The sequence below is a fragment of the Scardinius erythrophthalmus genome (assembly GCF_964197995.2).
Source record: "Scardinius erythrophthalmus genome assembly, chromosome: 24".
In the NCBI taxonomy this organism is placed as follows: Eukaryota; Metazoa; Chordata; class Actinopteri; order Cypriniformes; family Leuciscidae; genus Scardinius; species Scardinius erythrophthalmus.
The window spans coordinates 10,081,744-10,107,357 of NC_138244.1; the positions used below are offsets into that span (position 1 = coordinate 10,081,744).

The window sequence follows — 25,614 nt, forward strand, 5'->3', positions numbered from 1 at the left end:
TGTCACACCCACTGTATATATTCATAAACTTTTGTCACACATCTTACATGTGTCTGTTTTTGGAAATAACTTTGTTGATTTTATACAAATTCTTAAAATATTGACATGTATTTAACTTCCTGGTCCTGTGATCTATGTCACACAAGTTGTAATATCTTCACCTACACCTGACACACATCTTACATAACTTGGATTTAGTAAATATCATATTGATGATTTAAAAAAAGAAAAGAAATTCAGATCTAGATAACTTCCTGGTCATGTGACCTGATGTTGCTACACCCACTGTATTATATTCATAAACATCTGTCACATATCTTACATCTTTGTTTTTGGGAATATGTCTTTGTTGATTTTATATATATATTTTTTTAAATATTGAAATCAATTTAGCTTCTTGATCATGTGACGTGTACAAAGGCTTCTGTGTAATGTAAATGCCTGTCAAACATTTTTATTAGTTGCACTATTGCAGATGTTTGTACTATTTAATTGCCATTTTAGAATTCTGTGGGTCCAGGCCTTAGTAGCTTAAAAAAATTATTATCAATACACAAAATAATGTAATTTTTATGTGAATGCACTACAGGAGCTATAACAACACCTCTTTTTATAAGTTAATAGCAAAAGATTTTAATTATTATTATTTTTTTTTGTAAAAACAATGTTACATGTTACTGTTGAATACCCCATTCAAAACTTTACTTGATTTCTTTCTACTCCACTTAATTAACACTAACATATATTTTTTTGGATATTTGAATGATCTTTGTTTATTGCCATGCACTTTTATGACAGTCCCTTAATTTTCTCAGTGAATGTCCAACGAATGTCCAAAATCAAAACCATCTTTACTGTAGTTGCAGTAGCATTGGTATATGTCAGCAAAATGAGCAAAGTTCTTCTGCTCGTTCTGCTTTTACTTCCAGTTGCTGCTCCTAAAGGTAAGATTTACAAAGACTTGTTGCAAACCTAAATTTAAATATGTTTGCAATTAGAATTTGCACATCAGTTTGTTCAATCAAGTTGCACCCCTGCTTCTCCACTTACTCAGTATTAAACTGGACAAAGCATTAGCAATGACAGCAGCAAAAAGAAACAAATTACATGGAAGATCACAGATTAACTAGTGTAACTGGAAGGAACCGTTAACAGCTATTAGCTAAACAGAACAATGTGCTTCCTGTATACAGGAATAGCTAAAACACAAGCCTGAAAAGAACAAATGAAAACAAAACAAGATTAGGCAGTGGGCAGAGTCCGTAGCCTAAATATTGATAGTTACCCAGCAGCTGTCTGGCTCATTTTTTAAATTTGGCTGTATGAATAATTCACAAAAGATTACTTATGTTTCCTATTGGGTAACTATCAAATCAAAAACTACGTACTTGGCCCACTGTCTAGATGATTTGTCTGTGAGTTTGCTTAAAGATTTATATTTATATTGGCGGCTGCTGGTCTTTCAAAGAGGGGAAGCTCATTTTTGGCCTACATCATAAAAATGGTCCATTTATTTATACGTAAATTCTACGTTCCTTTTCAAGAAAATGCTCTGTGACCCTGTCGTACCATCTAGGTGTCTTTTCAGTGACTTGACCAGTGTCCTCTCAATGGTCAGCAGAGTTAAATATAATTGTATAAATGTAATAATATAATGAAGGTATAAATAATAATATAATAAAGTATAATAATACTATTACTAATAACATTTTTAAAAATTATTTTAATAATTATTTTTTTAATTATTACTACTAATAATATAAAAAATATATAATATAATAAAGGTATAAATGTATAATTGTGTGAAATGTATGAAAATTGGCTAGCAATTTCGACAAGCAAATACCAAGAAATAGGTTGCTGCAGTTTGTTTTGAAAAATCCTAGATGGGACTGAGCTCGAATAGCTTTAGCATCAGCGACTTTTTAATGTATGAAATCGCTGTCAATCAAAAGGAGACACAGCCTTTCGACAGACCCTCCAATCATCCAGCCCGGTCTCACCCCAAAACGTCACGTAGTGACGCGTCTTGACCAAACGGCAACATACGACGAAAAGGGTACCCCTAAAACGTCCATATGAGACGAAGACATAAGTGCACCAGCAACGCCTCCTAGCGGTACCCTAACACATACCTAAACCTACCCATAACCCGAATCGTCACATATGGACGTTTTAGGGGTACCCTTTTCGTCGTATGTTGCCGTATGGTCAAGACGCGTCAGTATGTGACGTTTTGGGGTGAGACTGTGTTAAATCATCACGCGGAAGCCCGGAGTCCAGGCCAGCCCACTCCTCATTCACCCCCAGAGACGCTGAGCGTCCGTGGGCGGGACATAATCGCAGCATTTATCCAATGACCGTCTAGTTTCGAAGCGCTGAAAAAACCTGTTCGAAGCAGCCCCATTGAAGTCAATGGACGCTGGGCTTCAACAGGGAAATGCACTGTGATGCTACGGGAATGTATGAGAAGGAAATCGAGTTAGCCGACCTGCTATATGTAGCCTAACTGATTCTGAACGAACTCGTCTTTGAGACGAACATTTTCTAACGCATTTTTAGTCAATAAAATGTTAACACAATAGTACATATTTGACCATTATTTTTTTGACATTAGGGGAAGCCGATCTTCCCTTGCAGTCTTAAAGAAATCCCAACTGTTAGGCTATACACGAATGTACTGTTTCTAAAGATTTGCCAGGCAAAGACTTTGAATAGCCTAAACAAAGAAATCGATTTAATGAAACACATGTGCTCCTGGTTGTTTTACACATAGTTGACTCTTTTGAGTTAATCTGCATATATTTGATTACAATGTTCTGGTTGCAGCAACTGATACCAAAAAAGAACTTAAATGAAACACGTGTCTGTTGTTTAACATCCTACCACAATTTTGTAGATTGTGATGTTTACAATTTCCTATTTTTCACAGGCTCTCACTCTTTGTGGATGCTTGCAACATACATTAAAGGACAAACGTCATTTCCTGAATTTAGCTATGTAGTGAAGTTGGATGATGTCACAGTTATGTACTATAACGGAGAGACGAGGACTTTCATTCCAAGAGGAAATACAACAACTGAAGACGACATGTTTGATTCAAATATTATCCTCACAATAAGGGACGACATACATGGACAGTTTATAAAAAGATGGGAAACAACAAAGAAAAACTTAAATGAAACTGATCGTAAGTATTTCAGTTATGTAGCTATTTGATCTTGATCAAAAAGGATTAAAATTGTAATTAAAACAATATATAGCCTACTTTATACAAATATAGTAAAAAAAAATACTGTTTTAACTACAACAATAATAATAATTAAGGATGTGCCCGAGCCCGAACCTTATTCGTAAAGGCATGGATATGGCTTCAAAACGAATAACAAATTATGCCAAATAATAGAGAAAGTATTCAGCAGACACAGTCACTCCTCATGTTTGCTTCATAACAGGTGGATTATTGTGGAATTCCAAAGCTGCCAACACTGTAAAAAGTGAATAGTTGGATCAACTTAAAGAAATTAAGTTTTCTCAACTTAAATTATCATGTTTTATCATGAAAAACGTGATAATTTAAGTTGAGAAAACTTAATTTCTTTAGTTGTTACCAATTGAAGTAATATTTTTAAGTTGATCCAACTGTTCACCCTTTACAGTAAAAGTAATAAATACATAAATAAATATACATTAAAAAAAAATACATAAACAAATATACAAATGAATGTAAAAATCAAAAATAAATGAGTATTTATACTTTTATTTCCTTACGTTTAATTATACATTTATTTCCACACACACATATATATATATATATATATATATATATATGTCTACATTTATTTATTTTCACATTTATTTCTACATTTATTTAATTAACTTATGGTAATGAGGGGGCGTGTTGTATTACGGTTTAAGTCATTTAAAATCACCCTAAATGTTTGTATATTGGGTGATCATACATACTCTTTATTTCGGACATGGCCGTAAAATATAGTCCGGTCTGGATTTCTAAAATGTCTTGGCACACATGAACAGAAGCCGCATCTTCAACAGATCGGATAACAGATACTATGACACAGAAGCATGTGGAATTATCCACTATTAATCACATTTAATGTAAATGACAGCTTGCGAGTGACAAATTGAGGTTTCTTTTATGGTCTATTGCGCTTAAACGCTCAAATACAAACAACATAATGTCAAAATGCCAGTCTTGGCAAGTATTCAGACAAACATAGGCAGTTTGGGAACGTATATAGTTGAGAAAGAGAGTGCATGTTGTGTGACAGTATATTGGATCCGTGCCGTAAGTTTTTACAATGATGACTATTCAGTTCTTTTTTTTACATTCAATTTCTTTATTTCTTTCTGTAGTGTTTCTTACCTGAATACTAGCCTACTGTTAGACCCACCTGAAAAAATTAAAGCCATGTTCATTTAATTTGTCTCTTTTTTCTTATCTATTTATTTATGCTATCTGTTTATTTGTTCTTATTTTAATACTGACTGTTTACTTGTCTTTGTTTTGTTGTAAATTTAGTTCAGGTTCAAATAAAGCCTCACTGTGGTGTGTAAAAGCTATTGCAGCAAAATTGCCTAAATTATAAAAAAATTATGAGATAATAATACAATTATATGTATTGCAGTATATATGGCAGTTTTCCCCGTGGTATCGAAAATTGCATTGAATATCAATATTTTTTAAGGTATGGAATTGAAGTTAGAAATTCCAGTATGTCAACACTAGGTGTCACTGTGGCCTCAAAGATTTAGCACTGCCACTCTGAGCTCGATTGCTTTGTCTGAGGTAAAACACGCCCCCTCATTATCATACAGAGAAATAAATGTAGAAATAAATAAATGTAGCCATAAAAACATAAATAAATAAATGTAGAAATAAATAAATGAAAAAAGTGGAAAAAATACAAGTATACATACATAAGGAAATAAAAGTATAAATACTCATTTATTTATTTAAAAAAAATCTTCGGCGTATATATATTTATGTTTTTATTCATTTAATATTTTGTCAGGATTGGAATTCCATAGATAAGTGTATAGATTTTATATGATATTATAGCTGTCACGATCCCGGTGTTGTGCTTTTGTAAAGACTTTTAAGTTTCTGTTTCCACAATTTCTGTGTTCTCCTGGTCGCCCTGGCGATTTATGTAAGACACCACCGTTGTGTTCGGACTCTTGCTGCGTTCCAGTTCACTTTTAGACACGCACTTGCGAACTTCCCTAAGCACTTCCCCTCGGGGGAATCCCTGCCGCCATTTCATTGAAGAAAGTAATTAAATGAACAAATATGAAAATAAAACAAAACATAGACTTCACTTCACTGTAAAAATTATACATTGATACTTATTAAAGCTACTATTAAAGTTATCAGTCAAGAGCAGTGAGTGATTTTCTCTTTGCATCTTGTTTTTATTAACATTAAAGGGATAGTTCTCCTAAAAATTCAAATTGTCATAATTTACTCTCTCAAGTTGTTTTAAACTCGAATAAGTTTCTTTCTTCTGTTGAAAATAAAAGTTATTTGGAAGAATGTGGGTAACCAAACAGTTGATGTACCCCAGTGACTTCCATAGTTTTCCATATATTTTTCTCCTATGGAAGTCAATGGGGACCAGCTACTGTTTGGATAGCCACATTCTTCAAAATATTAATATTAGAAAAATATTAGAAGGAAATTAATGCATGTTGTGCGTAAATAATGAGATAATTTTTAATTTTGGGTGAACTATCCCTTTAAGGACAAGCGAAGAAATCTCTGCAGAGTGTTGAAGCGACCAGGGAGATGAACACACAAACACTGGCAGATCACTGCACAGATCAGCAGGGAATGTGCACTCGCTGGAACTCGCTACACCTGGAGAGAAGCTGAAGAGTGTAGAGATGAATCTCAGATTTGGCTTGTGGAGTGAAGTGAATAATTGGCTCCGAAGCAAAAACATATCTGCATGTTTCCTACGTACTTCCGGTGGGGCGGAGTTACGCTATGCAAATTCCGCAGACCCATGGCATTTCATTGCCATTGGCTCATTTTATATACTCGAAGGTGATAGGCTTTCTAAGTGAAACCCCATTCATCGTCACTGACGTAACGTCTCCGTTCCCTACTCAGGGAACGAGGGTTACATACGTAACCGAGACGTTATCTAATCAGCTTTTTATAGAGTCTGATTCCTCTTATTTGTGGATGATCTGCCATATCATAGCCTGAACAAAGAAAATAAAGCCTGAAAATAAAAATATTTAAATAAATACTATATAATAAAATAATAGCCTAATTATTCAAGGAATATTTGTCATACAAGGCATATTTGTTAAATGTTAACGCTACATAACCACTACTGATATGATACTGATGATGATAACCACTACTACTACTAAAGGGAACTGATATTTAAAACGTCCGGGCCTATTGCCAGTTTGATCTGAATACAGATACAAATTGTTACAGATGCAGATGAAAATATTGGCTTTGGCACCCATAATAATAATAATAATAATAATAATAATAATAATAATAGTAATAATAACAATAATAATTATAATAAATAATTTTTTTGTGTTTCATGTGTTGGGATGATTTAAATAAACACTACCTTAAAGCTTTATCTCTTCATTAAAGGTGTTCTTGCCCTTCAGGGGCTGGTTGTGTGTGAACTGAGAGATGATGGTGAACCGGGACAAATGATCACACGAGGTGCTGTCAGTGGCTCCACCACAGATGAGTTGCTTTATGTTAACAAGAACTTCACATTCCAGGGCAATTTAAACGTCTCGACCCAAGTGCTGAATATTTATCTTGAATTTAGCATGAGGCGTCATGAAAGTTTTTACCAGCCATTCTGCATCAAAACACTCAAGGGTTACCTTGAAAAAAGGAGAAATCAAATCAATAGAAAAGGTACGATAACTTCAAACCAAACCAGTCAAGAAATGTGTTCTGATTTACATTTACATCTTTTCAGGCCAATATATATTGAAATGTTTTTTTTTTTTTTTTTTTTTTTTTCACAGTGAAACCGCGAGTCAGACTGATTCAGAAAGCAAACTCGGATTCTGGAGGATTTCGTGTGAGTTGTTTGGCAACAGGATTTTACCCTCGTCACATCAACGATCAACCTGACCCTGTTCAGAGATGGACAGCCTGTATCTGATCATGAGATCACTGGAGGAGATCTGCTGCCCAATGGTGACGGGACGTACCAGATGAGGAAGAGTCTGGAGATCAGTGCAGACAAACACAAATACAGCTGCTCTGCCACACACCTCAGTCTGGACAACAAACTCCACGTCACTTTAGGTAATGATTTGGTTTTGAGAAAATAATAAAATCTCCCAGTTTTGTTTGTCATTTGTTTGTGTCCTTTTTAATGTGTTTGTTTTTAGAATTTGATCCTGGTGAACCATTTAAATCAGTGATTCTCCCAGTGCTGATAGTTTTGGCTCTGCTGTTGGTGTTTGGGACCGGAGCCGTCATATATAAATACAGGAGGAGACGAGCAGGTAGGATCTACTCTGGAAGGAATGAAAAATACCTAGACTGCATCTGAAGTCGCATATTTCCTTACTATACAGTAGTGGCGAAAAACAGTGACAAAAGAAGTATGTGCAAAATAAAAGAGTAGGCAAAAAGTACCCGGATGACCTATTACTCCCGGCAAGATTCTGAAGTGCACATATAATGGACACTTTACTATCCCATGAGGCCACAGTAGAGGATTTGAGAATGGCGTGCAGTGAAACAACTCAACTGACGCTGGCAGGTCACGTGATCCAGATTACATTCACTCATACTATATATAGAACATACTTTTGAATTTTTATGAATGCTTTTTAACTTCCCTTCAAGTTCTAATAATCTAAAGATGATTATTCCTCTGCTTCGAGTGAGTAATTTGTTTTAAATATTATTTTTGTATTATTATCACATCAGAGTGCAGTAAAGAGTAAAATGTATTATTTACAATTACAGTTGATTACTGGATGCTATAAATATTATATTTATTTTATAATTTAATAATGTATTAGTTTTCATTCGCACATTCTGACTAATCAACATTTGATTTCATTTTCAGCATCTGAAGAAAGCACTGACTCAAAATCAACACATGAAGCAGAAGAGGAAGTTACACAGATGATTGAAGCATTAAGGAAATGAATGAACTAAGAACCTCTTCCAATTGTAAAATTAAGATGATTGGATTATTGTAAAAAGTAAAAATAGTAACAGTAATAACTCGGTACATATACAATCTTGTGATGACAAACAAATCTTTTTTAACATTTTGTACAGATGCTCATAGCATTGCCTGCATCTCATTGCTTCTGTAAAGAAAATAATTTGAGACATTTATGCCATTCATTAAAATCCCAAAAGTATTTCACCATACACTGTAAAAAGATTATTGTTATACATTTTACAAGAAAATATTATTTCAGTTTTTCTACTAATGTTTAATTCAGTGTGTTACTTGCTTTTTCTTTGTATTATTGGTGACATTTACTAGAAATTTCTGAATAGAAATGGTTTCAAAGTAAATCCTATACACCCTTTTTCCAGTGTAGTAGCCAATGAATTCATTGTTTCTTTTTGCAGTGAATTTTAACCAGCTGTTCCCAAGGATATTATTTAATTAAGTCATTTTTTGTATTTGTGCTCACTAAAATGATTTTATTATAGCAGCGTTTGAATTGTATTTTCAAAAATGTATGAGGAAAAAACAAAGAAAATGCAATTTTTTCATATATTTTTTAAGCATTTAATTGAAAAAGTCAATAAATAAGCAATATATACAAATGTATTCAGTAGAAAAATATGTTTTTGGCGTATCCTCTCTGTGTTCTTCATTGATAAAACTGATGGATATAACTTGACTGTTGTCTTGGTTTTACACATATCAACTATATTTATAATACCACACACCTCAGTCATCAAGGACAACAAACTAGACGTCACTGGGTAATGGGACTGGAGGCGAAAACTGAAATGAATGTTAAATCATTCAGTGAGTCTATATAGAATAGATCTGATGATTCACATAAATACAAAAGGTATTTTAATTCATGATGCAATATTACATATTGTACTTTTATTTTACAGCTTCAAACCATGATTAATCTTATGCTTCTAGTGAGTATTTTATTAATAATATAAATTTTATTTGATACATTTTTATTTATTTTTAATAATGTTTTACTTTTGGTTATGACGTTTGACCATGTTACTAAAGAATGAAATCTTCATTACAGTTATTTGCTCATTTCACATATAAATTATTTAAAATATTTCTATATTTAATGTTTAATTTTCACATCATAAAATAATTGATCAGCATTTTAAGTCAAAATGGGTTCATGCATCTTGAAGTTTATGTGATTTTTATTCAGCTCAAATGAAAGAAATGTTTCAGCTACACAAAATGACCTCAAAAACCACAAAAAACATCAATTCAAGTTTTTTATAGGTCAATACAAATGTTTAATGTTTACTTAATGTTTTACGATAATCATTAAAATATATTGGATTGATAGACCTACTGTAAATATTGATAGATAGATATATACTATCTATCTATCTATCTATCTATCTATCTATCTATCTATCTATCTATCTATCTATCTATCTATCTATCTATCTATCTATCTATCTATATTTAGGTCTATCAATCCAAGATATTGTAATGATTATTGTATATGATTATATATAGATAGGTATATTGATGTTTTCTTTCTTTCAGCACCCATAACACTGTGATTTGAAAAAAAAAAATAGCTATATTAACAAGATAAAAGTTTCTAAAAAAAAAATGTATAGGCCTATATTAATTATAACCACACACACACACACACACACACACCACACACACACACACACACACACACACACACACACACATATACATATATATATATTTATAAAGTATATATACATGTACTGTGCAAAAGTCTTAGGCATGTTAACCCCCCCCCCCCCCTTTGCTGTAGTGTGTCAGTAGGAAATATCAGTTTACATTTCCAAACATTCTTTTTGCCATTAATTGTAATAATCCAGTGAGATTTGTGTATGCACAAGGAGTCTGACAACAGCCGGTATGATCTGATCTCACCATCATCGAGTCCGTCTGTGATTACATGAAGAAACAGAAAAAACTGAGACAAACTAAATCCAGAAGAACTGCGGGAATGTCTCCGAGACGCTTGAAGAAACCTTCCTGCAAAGCTACCTGAAAAACTATGCGCAAGTGTACCTGGACAAAAGCCGTTTTAAACGCAAAGGGTTGTTACACTAGCCTGGAAATCCAGACCTAAATCTAAAACATTAATGGTCTGGCGTCGACTAATGAAAATCGGCAAGATCGAAGGGCGGCACCAAGCATGCATTTGAAAATCTCACTGGAAAAAATCTCAATTGGATAACACTATGACCAATCACAACAAGTTATGGCTTAGCTACCAGCGGAGATAACTGGTAGATTAGACTCTTGCCGTATCCGGTCGGCAAAACAGCAAAAACGCCCTTTTTGCAAAGGAACGATTCGAGCGCCGTCTTCTGTTCCTCTTTTAGATAAAAAGTCTAAATCTTTCACTGTACCGGCCAAAGCCATATCAAACAAATGGTGTTCATCCATAGCCATCTTGCAATGTTTACTAACGACTTCGACCGTTCGACGTCGCAGCGCTGTCGTCATCTCGCCTCTGGCCCGCCTATATCGGATAACCCGAAGTGATTGGTGCAGCTCAGATCGAGGGGCATATTTAATGAGCATTGTTACTCGACACCAGAGTAACTTGCTAAGCAAATTCAACTTGTGCTTTTGTGAGAACTCTGGATTACCAGGGTATCGTTACACCATATATTGCTTTGAATTTATTTAATTAGTTAATAGAAGTTAAATCATAAATAAATTCAATTTGTGATTTTATTTTTGAAAGCATTCTCACTTTACAGCATGTTAACACAAGTGCCAGTACTTTTCACATCAGATCATCCTGGCTGTTGTCAGATTCCTTGTGCATACAGAAATCTCACTCGATTATTACAGTTAATGGCAAAAAGAATGTTTGGAAATGTAAACTGATATTTCCTACTGACACACTACAGCAAAAGATATAAATAACTGACTTAAAACCATTTTTATTATTAGGTATTAACATGCCTAAGACTTTTGCACAGTACTCTATATATATATATATATATATATATATATATATATATATATATATATATATATATATATATATATATATTACACATTGTGTCTGTTCTTTATGTTGAACAAAACAAACTAAACAACACATGTACACAGTTCTCAGATGTTGGTTAGTGGTAACGTATGCAGGTAAACAAATAAAATATGTAATCTTTTTTAGTAAGTGTTTTATTTTTTATTTCATCGACTCACAAGCAATGCAATATTAGGTGAATGTCTGGTGTTTGAAATAATTATTAAAACAGGGCTTTGGCACCCAACGAGAACAGCCTCAATGTATGTCCAGATCACACACTGCCAGAGCGACCAGTGATTCAGCTCACATCCAATCTGAAACAGACAGCGACGTTACATGATGATGAATACAATGTGGAAACATCACAAAATCAAAACTAAGCCATATTATGCATTTGGTGATGACGAAACCTGTATAAATTCCTATTAAAGTTTAAAAAATGATATTCTTGAAGCAGCTGCTGACTTATGTTCAAGAATAATCAGAACAAACAATGTCATCATAACAAAAAACCCAAAGATTTCTGAACGGGATTTTATTCAAATTAAGGATGAGAGAATACTCACACCAGGCTATCGTACATTTTAATAGGCCATAGATAAATTTGTAGAGGTTTATTTTTCAGGGATTGTTGATAAAACACTGCAGTACAAGTCAACGAATGACAGCTAGGCTTCAAATACAATTTAAAGCATCACGAATAAAAAAATAAATAAAAAAGCTAAAAAAAACTAGCCTGGACTAGCATGGTTACTCGCTCACTCTTACTCGCTCAGGCAAAACAGCTCATTTGATTTATCATACACAAACTATGCATTGGAATTTGAGAAGTGTGCACTAATATTTTCAGTTCTATTAATCTGAACTTTGTCTCAAGGACACGCCCAGGGGAAATTTCATGAATATTCATGATTGCTCCACCCACTGGAACAGTATTTCAGGGGAACTGAATATAACACAACACCTGAACACTGGCTTGTGAAAGACTTAAACTGCTGACAGCCTAACTCAGTTTTTCACTGATAGGCTGCTGCTCAAGGAAATATTGTGCATTCAAAGTTTTTCTTACAAGACTCGCAATATTTAGATTCACATGCGAGAAGAGAACAAGATGATCAAGTTATTTGTTTTTCTGTGCGTGCTTTCACTTCCAACATCTGTTTCAACAGGTAGAGTAAAGATTTCGGATTTGCCGAAAAGCAAAGTAGATTTTAATTCATATTCATAGACCTTGTCAGTTTAGATCTCAGCATTGTTAGCAGTCATTGTTTTGTTTTGGTTGACGAAATTAGACTGATTACCATTTGGTTTTATTACATTATAGCCTATTTTAATGTTAATTATATTAAATATTACAGATTCTCACTCTTTTTGGGTCCTTGTAACATACATTAAAGGAAACACTCCATTTCCTGAATATATTATCACACTAATGTTGTCACGATCCACACAGGGAAACAGAGAGATCCAATTTGCAGTGAGTAATATTTATTTGAGGGTAATACAAATCAATGGTCAAGTCCAGGCATAGGTCAAATTCCAAATAGAGCAATCCAAAATACAAGACAAGAACAGGACACTGAAGTGGCGTGATAAATGCAAGGACTCCGTGACACATACTAAAACAGACAGGGTATAAATACACAGGGAAATATCAATGCTAATGGGGAACAGGCTGAGTGCAATGATCAGTGATAAGGGGCAGCTGAGTGCAATGAAAAGACAAGGATCATGGGGGATGTAGTTCAAGAGTGTGATGGACACCGTGGGGAAGGAGGACATCTAGTGGTGACCCAAGGAACATAAACCAGACACTGTGACATAACCCCCCCTCTACGGAGCGGCTACCAGACGCTCCAAGACCCACAAACACAAACAAAACCAGAGTCAAGGAGGGAGGTGGAACGGTGGAGGATCAGGGGGTGGGATGGGGGGCCAGGTCCATGGAGGGGAACAGGAACAGGGGGTGATGGCTTAGCCGGCGGCTAGGACGAAGCAGACAGCTCATCGGGCGGCCCAGGCAAAGCAGACGACCACTCGGGCGGCCAGGGCGGAGACTTTCCCGCGGGCGGCCAGGGCGGAGACTTTCCCTCGGGCGGCCAGGGCGGAGACTTTCCCTCGGGCGGCCAGGGCGGAGACTCTCCCTCGGGCGGCCAGGGCGGAGACTCTCCCTCGGGCGGCCAGGGCGGAGACTCTCCCTCGGGCGGCCAGGGCGGAGACTCTCCCTCGGGCGGCCAGGGCGGAGACTCTCCCTCGGGCGGCCAGGGCGGAGACTCTCCCTCGGGCGGCCATGGCACCGGAACAGACACCATCGGCTCAGGAACAAACACCACCGGCTCAGGCACTGGAACTGGCACCACCGACTCAGAAACAGGAACTGGCACAACCGACTCAGAAACAGGAACTGGCACCATCGACTCAGGCACTGGAACTGGCACCACCGGAACTGGCACTAGAACTGGCACCACCGGCTCCGGCACTGGAACTGGCACCACCGGCTCAGGCACTGGAACTGGCACCACCGGAACTGGCACCACCGGAACTGGCACCACCGGAACTGGCACCACCGGAACTGGCACCACCGGAACTGGCACTGGAACTGGCACCAACAGCTCAGGCACTGGAACTGGCACCACCGGAACTGGCACTGGAACTGGCACCACCGGAACTGGCACTGGAACTGGCACCACCGGAACTGGCACTGGAACTGGCACCACCGGCTCCGGCACTGGAACTGGCACCACCGGAACTGGCACCACCGGAACTGGCACCAACGGCTCAGGCACTGGAACTGGCACCACCGGCTCAGGAACAGACAGCACCGGCTCAGGAACAGACACCACCGGCTCAGGCTCAGGAACAGACACCACCGGCTCAGGCTCAGACTCCACCGGCTCAGGAACTGGAACAGACACCACCGGCTCAGGCTCAGGCTCAGACACCACCGGCTCAGGCACCACCGGCTCAGGCACCACCGGCTCAGGCACCACCGGCTCAGGCACCACCGGCTCAGGCTCAGACACCACCGGCTCAGGAACTAGAACAGACACCACCGGCTCAGGTTCAGGAACAGACACCACTGGCTCAGGTACTGGAACAGACACCACCGGCTCAGGAACAGACACAGGCTCGACGGCGGCCATCTTGTCAGGGGACACAGGCTCGGCAGACGTGACGTGAACACTCTCGGCGGCGGCCATCTTGTCCGAAGACACAGGCTCGGCAGATGTGACGTGAATAGTCTCGGGCTGGGCAGACATGACGTGAACACTCTTGGCATTCTCCAGGATCTTATATAGTCTTTCAAAGTACTCCAACAGAGTTTCAGCTGCCTTGTCTATCTCAGACTGCACGGGGATTTCCGAGACTGGGACCACCAGAACTGGGACCACCGGACTCGGGATCACTTGAACTGGGACCACCGGAACAGTCACGGAGGAGGTCTTCCTTCTCCTCCTCTGTTTCTGATGGCAATGTGCTGGTTCTGAGCTGGGCGCAATCAGTGGCAGATGGGGCTCTGGGCTGGATCTCACCAACCCAGAGTCGAAGGGGGGCCATGGTGGAGAGCGGCGTTGGGACTCCTCTCGACCACCTCCTCTACTGCGGCCTCCACGGGTCCCGCGAAATATGACCAACCGGGTTCCCTCAAACATATCTCTCCTCTCCCGCTCGGTGGCTGGGGAGGAGAAGTTGGTGTACATACCGCTGGATCCTGTATATGACGGAGTCCTTCTGTCACGATCCACACAGGGAAACAGAGAGATCCAATTTGCAGTGAGTAATATTTATTTGAGGGTAATACAAATCAATGGTCAAGTCCAGGCATAGGTCAAATTCCAAATAGAGCAATCCAAAATACAAGACAAGAACAGGACACTGAAGTGGCGTGATAAATGCAAGGACTCCGTGACACATACTAAAACAGACAGGGTATAAATACACAGGGAAATATCAATGCTAATGGGGAACAGGCTGAGTGCAATGATCAGTGATAAGGGGCAGCTGAGTGCAATGAAAAGACAAGGATCATGGGGGATGTAGTTCAAGAGTGTGATGGACACCGTGGGGAAGGAGGACATCTAGTGGTGACCCAAGGAACATAAACCAGACACTGTGACAAATGTTGGATGACATGACAATCGGATACTATGATTCAGAGACGATGACTTACTTTACAAGAGGAAATACTACAAATGAAGATGATCTGTACAATCTGGGTGATAATGGTGTTATAGGAGACCATTTGTATGCGTATCTTGTGGATAGATCAAGTCACAGAAATAATACAGATAGTAAGTTAATTTAATTTAATTATTTTCTTTAAAAGACTGGACGATTCAGCCTTTTTTGACATCTTCATTCTCTTTTTCTGTCCTAAAAGGTCTTGGAGTTGACCAAGTATTAGGTCTTTGTGAACTGTTGGACAAAGACAAACCAGGACATTTTATCTTCAAGATAGCATTTAATGGCTCTACTTCAGAAGAAATGAGATATTTTGATGGCAAGTTTACATATAAAGGTCCTTTAAAAACTACAGAGCATGACAATAACCCCTTACTGCAAACGCATATGTGGTATCATGAGGTTTTTTCCTACCCGAACTGCCTAAACACTCTCAGGTCTTACCTTAAAAAAAGAGGAGCTCAATTAAAGAGGAAAGGTAAGTCTCCAACATGCTTCTCTTATTTTATTCAATAGCCTATAGAAATGAGCTAATTCCTAATTAGCTAGTCTATGATCTTATAAAAAGACACTGCATTTTTCCTATCTTGAACAGTGAAACCACGAGTCAGACTGATTCAGAAAGCAAACTCAGATTCTGGAGGGTTTCGTGTGAGTTGTTTGGCAACAGGATTTTACCCTCGTCACATCAACCTGACCCTGTTCAGAGATGGACAGCCTGTATCTGATCATGAGATCACTGGAGGAGATCTGCTGCCCAATGGTGACGGGACGTACCAGATGAGGAAGAGTCTGGAGATCAGTGCAGACAAACACAAATACAGCTGCTCTGCCACACACCTCAGTCTGGACAACAAACTGGACATTGATTTGGGTAAGGACTTTAGATCATTTTAGTTAACTTCGGTCCCTCAAACTTGATTGGCTTTATTCTTCTGTGGTTGTGTCTGGAACAATTTCATTCAACAGAGAAAATAATTGGCCAAATTTTGTCTAAAATGTAAGTTACTTAGTATCAGCTTGTCACTGAAGTGTTGTTCAAAAGCAATATCAAACTAATAAAAGAATGTCTTCTTGAATTGTCACTCTTCAGAGTTTCCAGGGGGAACATTAGTGCAGGTGATTTCCTCAGTGCTTGTGCTTTTAGCATTGGCGTTTGTGTTATTGACTGTGGTTGCCATTATTATATGGAGGAGAAGGCATCATTCAGGTAATACATGACATGTCCTAGACAAAACATATTAGATTAATGCAAAGTCTATAAATATTAATAAATCGATAAAACTGTTCTGTAGTTCTGTTTTTATATTAGGCTATTGCATTTTCTTAATTTATTATGTTGTTTGCAGCTTCCTATACATGTGACTACTCCTCTGCTTCTTGTGAGTATTTTCTGTGTAGTTTGTGTATGAATTCTGTAAACATTTTAGCTTCTTCATGTCCATTATTGGTTTTTGCATTACAGTGTAATATGACTTATTCATTTGTATGAAGAATAACAACAATTTTGACAAGTTTTCTAATGAATATTGAAATTCTAACTTCATTTTCAGCAACTGAAGACAGCGTGGATAAAACATAATTAGGTTAATGAACATAAATGGGCAATAATAGAAAAAATGCAGCTTATCAATGGAATTAAATGGCTTATATCCCATAATAGAATCACATGTATTTCATTGTCATTATACAGTATTTCAGTTAGTTTTTTGTGTACTTTTCTGTACAGTTGTGTATAAGGTAAACTGATCTGTGCTTTTTTCATTACATGGATTGTCATTAACAACCTCAAATGAGTCACATTTAGTCATGGTGAAATGTATAATTTTATTACTAGTGAGAAAGTCTTAATGTGCAATTTGCCCTGATTGTTTGCATCAAACAAAAATATCGACATTTTAAACAGAGAAACACTGCCATTTTTTCAAGAAAAACAGTAACAAGTCACCTCATGCTATGTAAATACTAAAATGTATCAGTAAATATGTTTTTCAGGTGTGAATGACACATCAGGTAGAAAGTTTAGCTTACTTCAAATATTCTCACGTTCAAAGAAGTCATAATGATCAACTGAAGCGACAACATCTTGTTTTGACCTGTGTGTTTAAAGTTCATTTGGTAATCTGACATAACTCAGATGTTCACTGATCATTTTCCAGGAAATAAAATTTACTTTGTTACTTGACTCATGTCAAAGTTGCTTTAGTGAACTACATTTTCCTTATGGTTGGGTTTTCACTAGTCTGAGAACAATATTTATTTGTTTTTCTGTATGGGTTTGCAGTTCCAAACATCTGTTGTAACAGGCATGATTTCATAAACAGGTGGAGTAAAATATGTTTTTATAATTCATACCCACTGAATGTTTATTAGTGTCTAGTTGTTACAACTGTGGAATCCTTGATGGGCAAGGTGAAAAATGTACAACATATAACCGTTTACAGGGTACACTAATTATTATTAATTATAGGCAACAGCATGACCTATTATAATACCTGCAGTTGGGACTTTTAGTCTGAATGTCAAAAACAGTCCTTGCCTTGGCTTGTTGATATATAGATAAACAGATCAAATAGATAGAAAGTCAGACTGACAAACAAGACATTGTCAAGCAAAACAAGTCAACACAGATATTTTACACACTTTTTTCCACTGTTACCACCGTGTGTTATTCACATTCTTTAAGTTGCTCTACTTTAAACGGCCTGTTGCTGAATAAAGATTGAAACTAAAACAGATAAAGGGAACCTCCAAGTTTGACAACATGTGTTGTGTTTGCAAAATGGCCCAAAAGCAATATATATGCAAACGTACTAAATGCTATGAGTTAGTCGTACAAATGAACAAAACATTTCAGCTACGCAGAAAGGAAGTGTAAAACTAAAACTGAAGTATGTATGTCAAGATATCAAGATATGCACAAACCTGATTTTCCAGTTAGTTTCTTGAACACATCGGTCTATATGCCACATTCGCAACAATATGGAGAAAATTCTGCTGCTTTTTGTGCTTTTACTACCAGCAGCTGCGTCAAAGGATTAGTTCTCAAATGACTGCGAATGTTTCATGAATAATGTCTGAAAGTATTAATTAACTTGCAGGTCTTCCCACTTACAAAGCATGTAGTAGTCTGTAAATTTTATCATAGGTACTCTTCTGTACCTATGTACTCTTCTGTACCTTCTGTAACTGTGAGTGACGGAATCTAAAACAAAAATCCAGAAAACCACATTGTATGATTTTTAAGTAATTAATTTGCATTTTATTGCATGACATTGCAATAACTTATTTGGTACAGAAACGTTTGCAATTACAGAGATCATACGTTTCCTGTAGTTCTTGACCAGGTTTGCACACACTGCAGCAGGGATTTTGGCCCACTCCTCCATACAGACCTTCTCCAGATCCTTCAGGTTTCGGGGCTGTCGCTGGGCAATACGGACTTTCAGCTCCCTCCAAAGATTTTCTGTTGGGTTCAGGTCTGGAGACTTGCTAGGCCACTCCAGGACCTTGAGATGCTTCTTACGGAGCCACTCCTTAGTTGCCCTGGCTGTGTGTTTCGGGTTGTTGTCATGCTGGAAGACCCAGCCATGACCCATCTTCAATGCTCTTACTGAGGGAAGGAGGTTGTTGGCCAAGATCTCGCGATACATGGCCCCATCCATCCTCCCCTCAATACGGTGCAGTCATCCTGTCCCCTTTGCAGAAAATCATCCCCAAAGAATGATGTTTCCACCTCCATGCTTCACGGTTGGGATGGTGTTCTTGGGGTTGTACTCATCCTTCTTCTTCCTCCAAACACGGCGAGTGGAGTTTAGACCAAAAAGCTCTATTTTTGTCTCATCAGACCACATGACCTTCTCCCATTCCTCCTCTGGATCATCCAGATGGTCATTGGCAAACTTCAGACGAGTCTGGACATGCGCTGGCTTGAGAAGGGGGACCTTGCGTGCGCTGCAGGATTTTAATCCATGACGGCGTAGTGTGTTACTAATGGTTTTCTTTGAGACTGTGGTCCCAGCTCTCTTCAGGTCATTGATCAGGTCCTGCCGTGTAGTTCAGGGCTGATCCCTCACCTTCCTCATGATCATTGATGCCCCACGAGGTGAGATCTTGCATGGTGCCCCAGACCGAGGGAGATTGACCGTCATCTTGAACTTGAAAAAGTGTGTGGACAGGTGTCTTTTATACAGGTAACGAGTTGAAACAGGTCCAGTTAATACAGGTAATGAGTGGAGAACAGGAGGGCTTCTTAAAGAAAAACTAACAGGTCTGTGAGAGCCGGAATTCTTACTGGTTGGTAGGTGATCAAATACTTATGTCATGCAATAAAATGCAAATTAATTATTTAAAAATCATACAATGTGATTTTCTGGATTTTCGTTTTAGATTCCATCTCACAGTTGAAGTGTACCTATGATAAAATTACAGACCTCTACATGCTTTGTAAGTAGGAAAAACTGCAAAATTGGCAGTGTATCAAATACTTGTTCTCCCCACTGTATATATATATTCAGATTCAGGGGTTGTATATTAGCATTATAATATATTACATCAGTTTAGTGAAGTGCAAAAAAATACAGTTCAGTTTGGTGAAGTGAAGACTCACTTTCCTCCTCACTCACAGATCTTGAGGTTCATCAAACACTGGTTCACTGTGAGCTCTTGGACAACATGAAGTCAGGACAAATCACAGCCAAGGGTGCTACAGGAGGATCCACAGTAGTTGAGCTGCGATTTCTTAATAAGAAGACGGTTTTCAGTTCTTCGTTCAAGAAGGTCAAATCATTTGAGACATTTCTCCAAGATCATTTATGAACAAATTTACTACTCACTTTGCATGAAAACTCTGAAGGCTAACCTTAAAATGAGAAGAAATCAAGTCAATAGAAAAGGTAAGTCAAAAGCACATTTTCATCAGCATTCTTTGATGAGCAAATAATAATATACTGTACATTTAACATACATTCAGCATAACAAAATGTTTCTGGAACAAATCACTTTAACATATAAACAGTTTTGTTTTGTTGTGATATATTACACACATTTTCTTCATGCATTTCAAATTAAGTTAAAAAAAGTTTCATGGGTAAAAAATGTGTTCAACTTATAAAGATAAGAGCATATCGGGAACACACACACACACACACACACACACACACACACACACACACACACACACACACACACACACACACACACACACACAAAGCATATTTTAAAAACTTCATCATAAATGTACATTTTGTATCACATTAACAGCAATAAGATATTCCTGTTGTCACTGCCTGGCTTCGTCGTGGTAACATTCCATGTGAAGCTAATGAGGAAATTACGTGGTCTTTAATTTCTCCCTTTTTACAATTAAATATTGCAAATTATTTTTAAATAATTTTAATAAAAAGTAGGCTACGTTCATAATACTAGGCCTGTTGTGTTACAGTAAAGGGGGGTGGTGGCTTTGGAGGAGGACGAGGAGTTGGCGAAGGGTTGGTGAGAAGGGTAGGTGAAGGGCTGGTAAAGGTAGGCGGCACACACCAGGGAGGAGCAGATAGACGAAGCAGCCAAGGTTGAGATGATGGGTGAAGTGGCCAGGTGGTGTTGAACCGGAGCTCAGCCTGGATGAAAGCCCACGGCAGAGTCGAGGGAGGAGCCAGGATGGAAACTTGGCAGGCGACATCCGGGGGACGACCAACGGAGAGGGAGCCGTAGTCAGGGGACCCCCAGGCGCGGACGAAGTGCCGATGTTAACGAGCGACATCACTGGCACTGGAGAGGTGATGCCGTGGTGACGAGTGTCGGAGGTGGAGCCAGATTAACCGAGGGCTGAGGCGGAGCCGGTGTGATGGAGGACAAAGATGACGCTGAAGTGAAGGAGGAGCCCACTGAAGCCATAGGAGTGGGTGAAAGGAGCGCAGAGTATGGCCTGCAAGTCCGTGGCGGAAGCAGAGTGACGACTGACCAAGGGTGCGCCGGTGGGTCGAGGGAAACCCGGTGTATCCGCAAGACAAAGGGTATCTGGTGGAGTCGAAGGTGGGAGGAGCCAAGGCGGAGCCGACAGGTCAACGGGCAAATGATTCAGGATGGGAAGCAGTACCTCCGTGTCCCAACCAATCAGCTAGTCCTCAGTTTCCAAATCCACCAGAACTCCCTTAGCCACAGATTGGCTTACACGCCTGGTCAGATTCACTCTGGGGCTCTGGCTCCGGGGCAGTCCCTTCCTCTTTGGGCTCTGGCTCATTCATCACGGTGGACGGTCGCTCTCCGTCTGTGGCTAATGTAACCCCTCTCACCCGGGTCCTTCACACCCCGCTCCGTGCGGGTCTCGAACCCGGGTCTCCGGCATGAGAGTCAGGCGCTCTAACAAGGAGGCTAAAGACTGCAGCCTCTAGCTAGAGCGTCTATTGAGATCAGAGGAGTGAGGTTTACCCGCACAGCAACTACTAGCTGGCCTCCGTTACACTCACCCCCCTAAACCTCACTCCCATCCGGGTCATGGCACCAATGTAACCCCTCTACCCCCGGGTCCTTCACACCCTGCACCGTGCGGGTCTCGAACCCGGGTCTCCGGCATGAGAGTCAGACACTCTAACAAGGAGGCTAAAGACTGCAGCCTCTAACGTCTGTCGCTAGAGCGCCTATTGAGATCAGAGGAGTGAGGTTTACCCGCACAGCAACTACTAGCTGGCCTCCGTTACACTAAAGCGATCTCTCAGCGGTCGAGGGTGGTGGTGAGCTGGGCTCTGGGTCTGGCTGTGTCCTGGATTGGGGACAGATGCTCTCCCTCCAGTTTAATCCAGAGGTGTCTGGGAGGTCAACGGGATGGTGACAGTTGGCCCCAATCCAGAACAGAGATTTGAGGGTCTCGTCGTCGAAGGGTGCGGTGATGGCAAGACAACAACTGCTCAGTGAATGTCAATAACCAAAATACGTTTGGTTTTGTCTTCCATGTACCTCTACAGAAGTTTACTTTAATGTAGTTTACTATTGCATTCGAAACCCTGACATGCATCATGTTTCCAGGGGTGTATTTATCCCTCTTTTCAACTTTCTTCAACAGTGAAACCCAGAGTCAGACTCATCCTGAAAGCAAACTCAGATTCTGGAGGGTCTCGTGTGAGTTGTTTGGCAACAGGATTTTACCCTCGTCACTTCAACCTGACCCTGTTCAGAGATGGACAGCCTGTATCTGATCATGAGATCACTGGAGGAGATCTGCTGCCCAATGGTGACGGGACGTACCAGATGAGGAAGAGTCTGGAGATCAGTGCTGACAAACACAAATACAGCTGCTCTGCCACACACCTCAGTCTGGACAACAAACTGGACATTGATTTGGGTAATAAGTGCACATGAGACTAGTGCACATAATGTATCTGATAAATTGATGTCTTTGTGACCTTATTTGTCATATTTCAGAGTATCCAGGGGAAACGTTTGAGTCAGTGCCTTCTTCTGTGCTTGTGGTTTTGATACCGGGGTTGGTGTTATTGATGGTGGCTGTAATTATATGGATCATTTTATGGAGAAAACGGCATTCAGGTAATATTTTTGTTTGTAATAATAATTTAATTTCACGAAATTAAACCGTAAAAACGACGATAAGGGATAGTTCCTAAATGAGATGACATATAAAGATCATTTTGTAAATAATAATGTGGTTAATATTTTTTTTTAAATGATTAATGTCTGTTTCTTAATTTCCTGAGTTTTGTTGTTGCTTCCTCTAAAGGTGACTACTCCTCTGCTTCTAGTGAGTATTGTCATGTGTTCATTTTTCATGTTATGACCCCCGGTCATACTTTAATTTGAATTTACATTAACATTACATCAACTGTCATTTTGATTGAAATGAATATTTCCTAACTATCTGAACTTCCTTTTCAGCAACAGCAGATTCATAAGGTTTATAGGTCAAATAACATGATTGGCTTAAGAAAGATATAACATCCTTGTTGTATTTGTTGTATCATCCATTGTATCTTTGTAATAACTGAAATGTTGTTAAAATGCTCTTACATTTATTATGTAGTGTGTAGAATTAGCTACTGTTTAATACTCATGTTTAATACTGTTAATGTCTATTTCTCATTTTGCATTACTTTATATTTTGTGGCTCATTTTTGTGCTAACTTCAGTCAATATGTGATTGTTCATCCAGATTACTTTTCTTTTAAATAGCTCTTCTAAATAAAGCTAAGCCTTGCAAGTAAACTACAATTTTAAAGTTATAATGTACAATATGTTACACAATGTTTGTTCATCAAAACACACAATACATGTTTAGATATTTGTTCTTTTCCCACAATTTTTCTAATTATTAATTTATGCAACAGTAATATTTTCACATTATTTCAATGTTTAAAGTAACCTTCAAACATTTTGATTTTCCCACCAATTTGTGAAAGTGAAAAATAAATTTACTTAAATGTATTTTAAATACATTTATTTTATGCTAAGTATACTACAAATACATTTACATATTTATGTACTTAATATATATACTCTGCAATTGTTCTTTTAGTATACTAAATTGGTATACTTAAAGTCTGCTAAATTGAAACAACTAATTTTGTACTTAGGGTACTTTAGTTATCCAGAAATATTGCTGAAGTTCAACTAAAGATACACTTAAGTAGCCTATATTTGATTGTGCTAAAGTGAAACTATTGCAAGTATAATTAATTGAACACAAATTAAACTATTCAAAGCCCTGTGATTCATAAAAATATCTTCCTCATCTAGAAGATGAACAGACCAGATAGCCTCTAAATGGAAACTTCTATGGTCCTTCTTTTAATTTTTTTGTCTCTCGTATCACACCGTCTTGTTTAATAAAACATAACTGGCGCCATCTTGTGTCTCAGTTATCAAGTGCAGTAAAAATGAATTATACTATTACAAAATATATTTTTAACTCCAATAAAAAAATAATGCCCGCAAATTTATTTTTATTTTGTAATCTTATTGTCTGGGTTTTAAGGCTTACTGTCTCACAGCCGTTTTGTTTCTTATTATGATCAACATTTAATTTAATTTGTTTGTTTAATTTATTCTCGCAGTTTCTCATTCATTTTCGGTGCTTGTGTTCACATTAACGAACAGAAAAACGAAGCGATACTTTATTTCATGAAGTTGTAGGCTATGTGTGAAATTAAGTTTTTATTGCCCCCGCCCTAATCATGAGTAATAGCTCTAAGTTCTGAAAAATAGGTAAGGCCTACTTGAATAACTCGTTCCTTTTCTTGTTTCTGGCTCAGCCTATGGGTCTTTAGAGAAGAATAGCCATGTTTTAACAGCTTGAAAAGATGAGCAAATTATTTATTTTTCTATGCGTGATTCTGTCAGTTCAAACAACTGTTTCAACTGGATGGATTCAAGTTGATTTGCATTTTTAGGTCTATAGGTGCAGTTCATTTGAACAGGCGTGTATTCCGTCAATTTATTTAAACTGTTACATGTTTCTCAAATTAGCTTGCAGTGTCAGATATGAATGTAGCTTATCAAACAAAGATAACGAAGTAGCCTAGTATAGGCCTACCGTACTGTACCGTTTATATAATTAAAAGCTAGATTGTCTCAAGTGTAGGCTAGTCAGCATTTGCTATAGCTTAGAAATATTTATTTTTTTCAACATTCGTTGTTTTGGGATTATTCAAAAATTAAAGTGAAAAGTCACAGATTTATAGATTGCCTTTGAAAAAGCAAATGTGTATATATCGAGTCTAAAACAAATATGTAACTAGATGTTTTCTTAAAGCTTACACAAAATCACCTTTCAAGGCGGGGTTAGGCCAGTTTAGTGCTGCATTTTCCAGTCATACATGTACAGCTCAGAAACAGTTTGTCATTGTCACACATTGTCACATTGTCATTCTGTCATCATTAACTCACCCTCAAGTTGTTCCAAACTGAATGTCTTTCTTCTGTTGAACACATTATTATTATTATTATTATTTTGTAATATATTTCATATTTTGAAGAATGTCGGCAACCAAACAGTTTCTGGGCCCCAATGACTTCCACCACAGTATCCCCCCAATATTTTATTACCTGACCCAGAGTAATGACTCTCTGAAAAAGGCGAGTGTTGCGATTCAGAAGGCAGAGACAGATTCATATGCAACAATATTTATTGAACAGTTAAGCCAGGCGAAATGAATAAGACAAGTGGTAGAATAA

General features: G+C 38.2%; 1 protein-coding gene and 1 pseudogene across 2 annotated transcripts; both read left to right on the forward strand.

The window, feature by feature from the left end:
* Positions 1–844: 844 nt before the first annotated feature.
* On the forward strand, positions 845–8,891 carry LOC308684430 (zinc-alpha-2-glycoprotein-like; annotated as a pseudogene). The gene is made up of 6 exons (XR_014032273.1): positions 845–944; positions 2,933–3,190; positions 6,647–6,925; positions 7,039–7,324; positions 7,411–7,527; positions 8,100–8,891. The product of XR_014032273.1 is annotated as a zinc-alpha-2-glycoprotein-like (transcript).
* A 6,479-nt stretch (positions 8,892–15,370) lies between these two features.
* Positions 15,371–21,224, forward strand: LOC308684566 (major histocompatibility complex class I-related gene protein-like; the record flags this gene model as incomplete). The annotated part of the gene is made up of 5 exons (XM_081355831.1): positions 15,371–15,542; positions 15,632–15,910; positions 16,028–16,306; positions 20,060–20,211; positions 21,045–21,224. The coding sequence occupies 5 exons, from the start codon at positions 15,371–15,373 to the stop codon at positions 21,222–21,224; spliced, it is 1,062 nt and encodes a 353-aa protein (XP_081211957.1).
* Between the last annotated feature and the right edge of the window lie 4,390 nt (positions 21,225–25,614).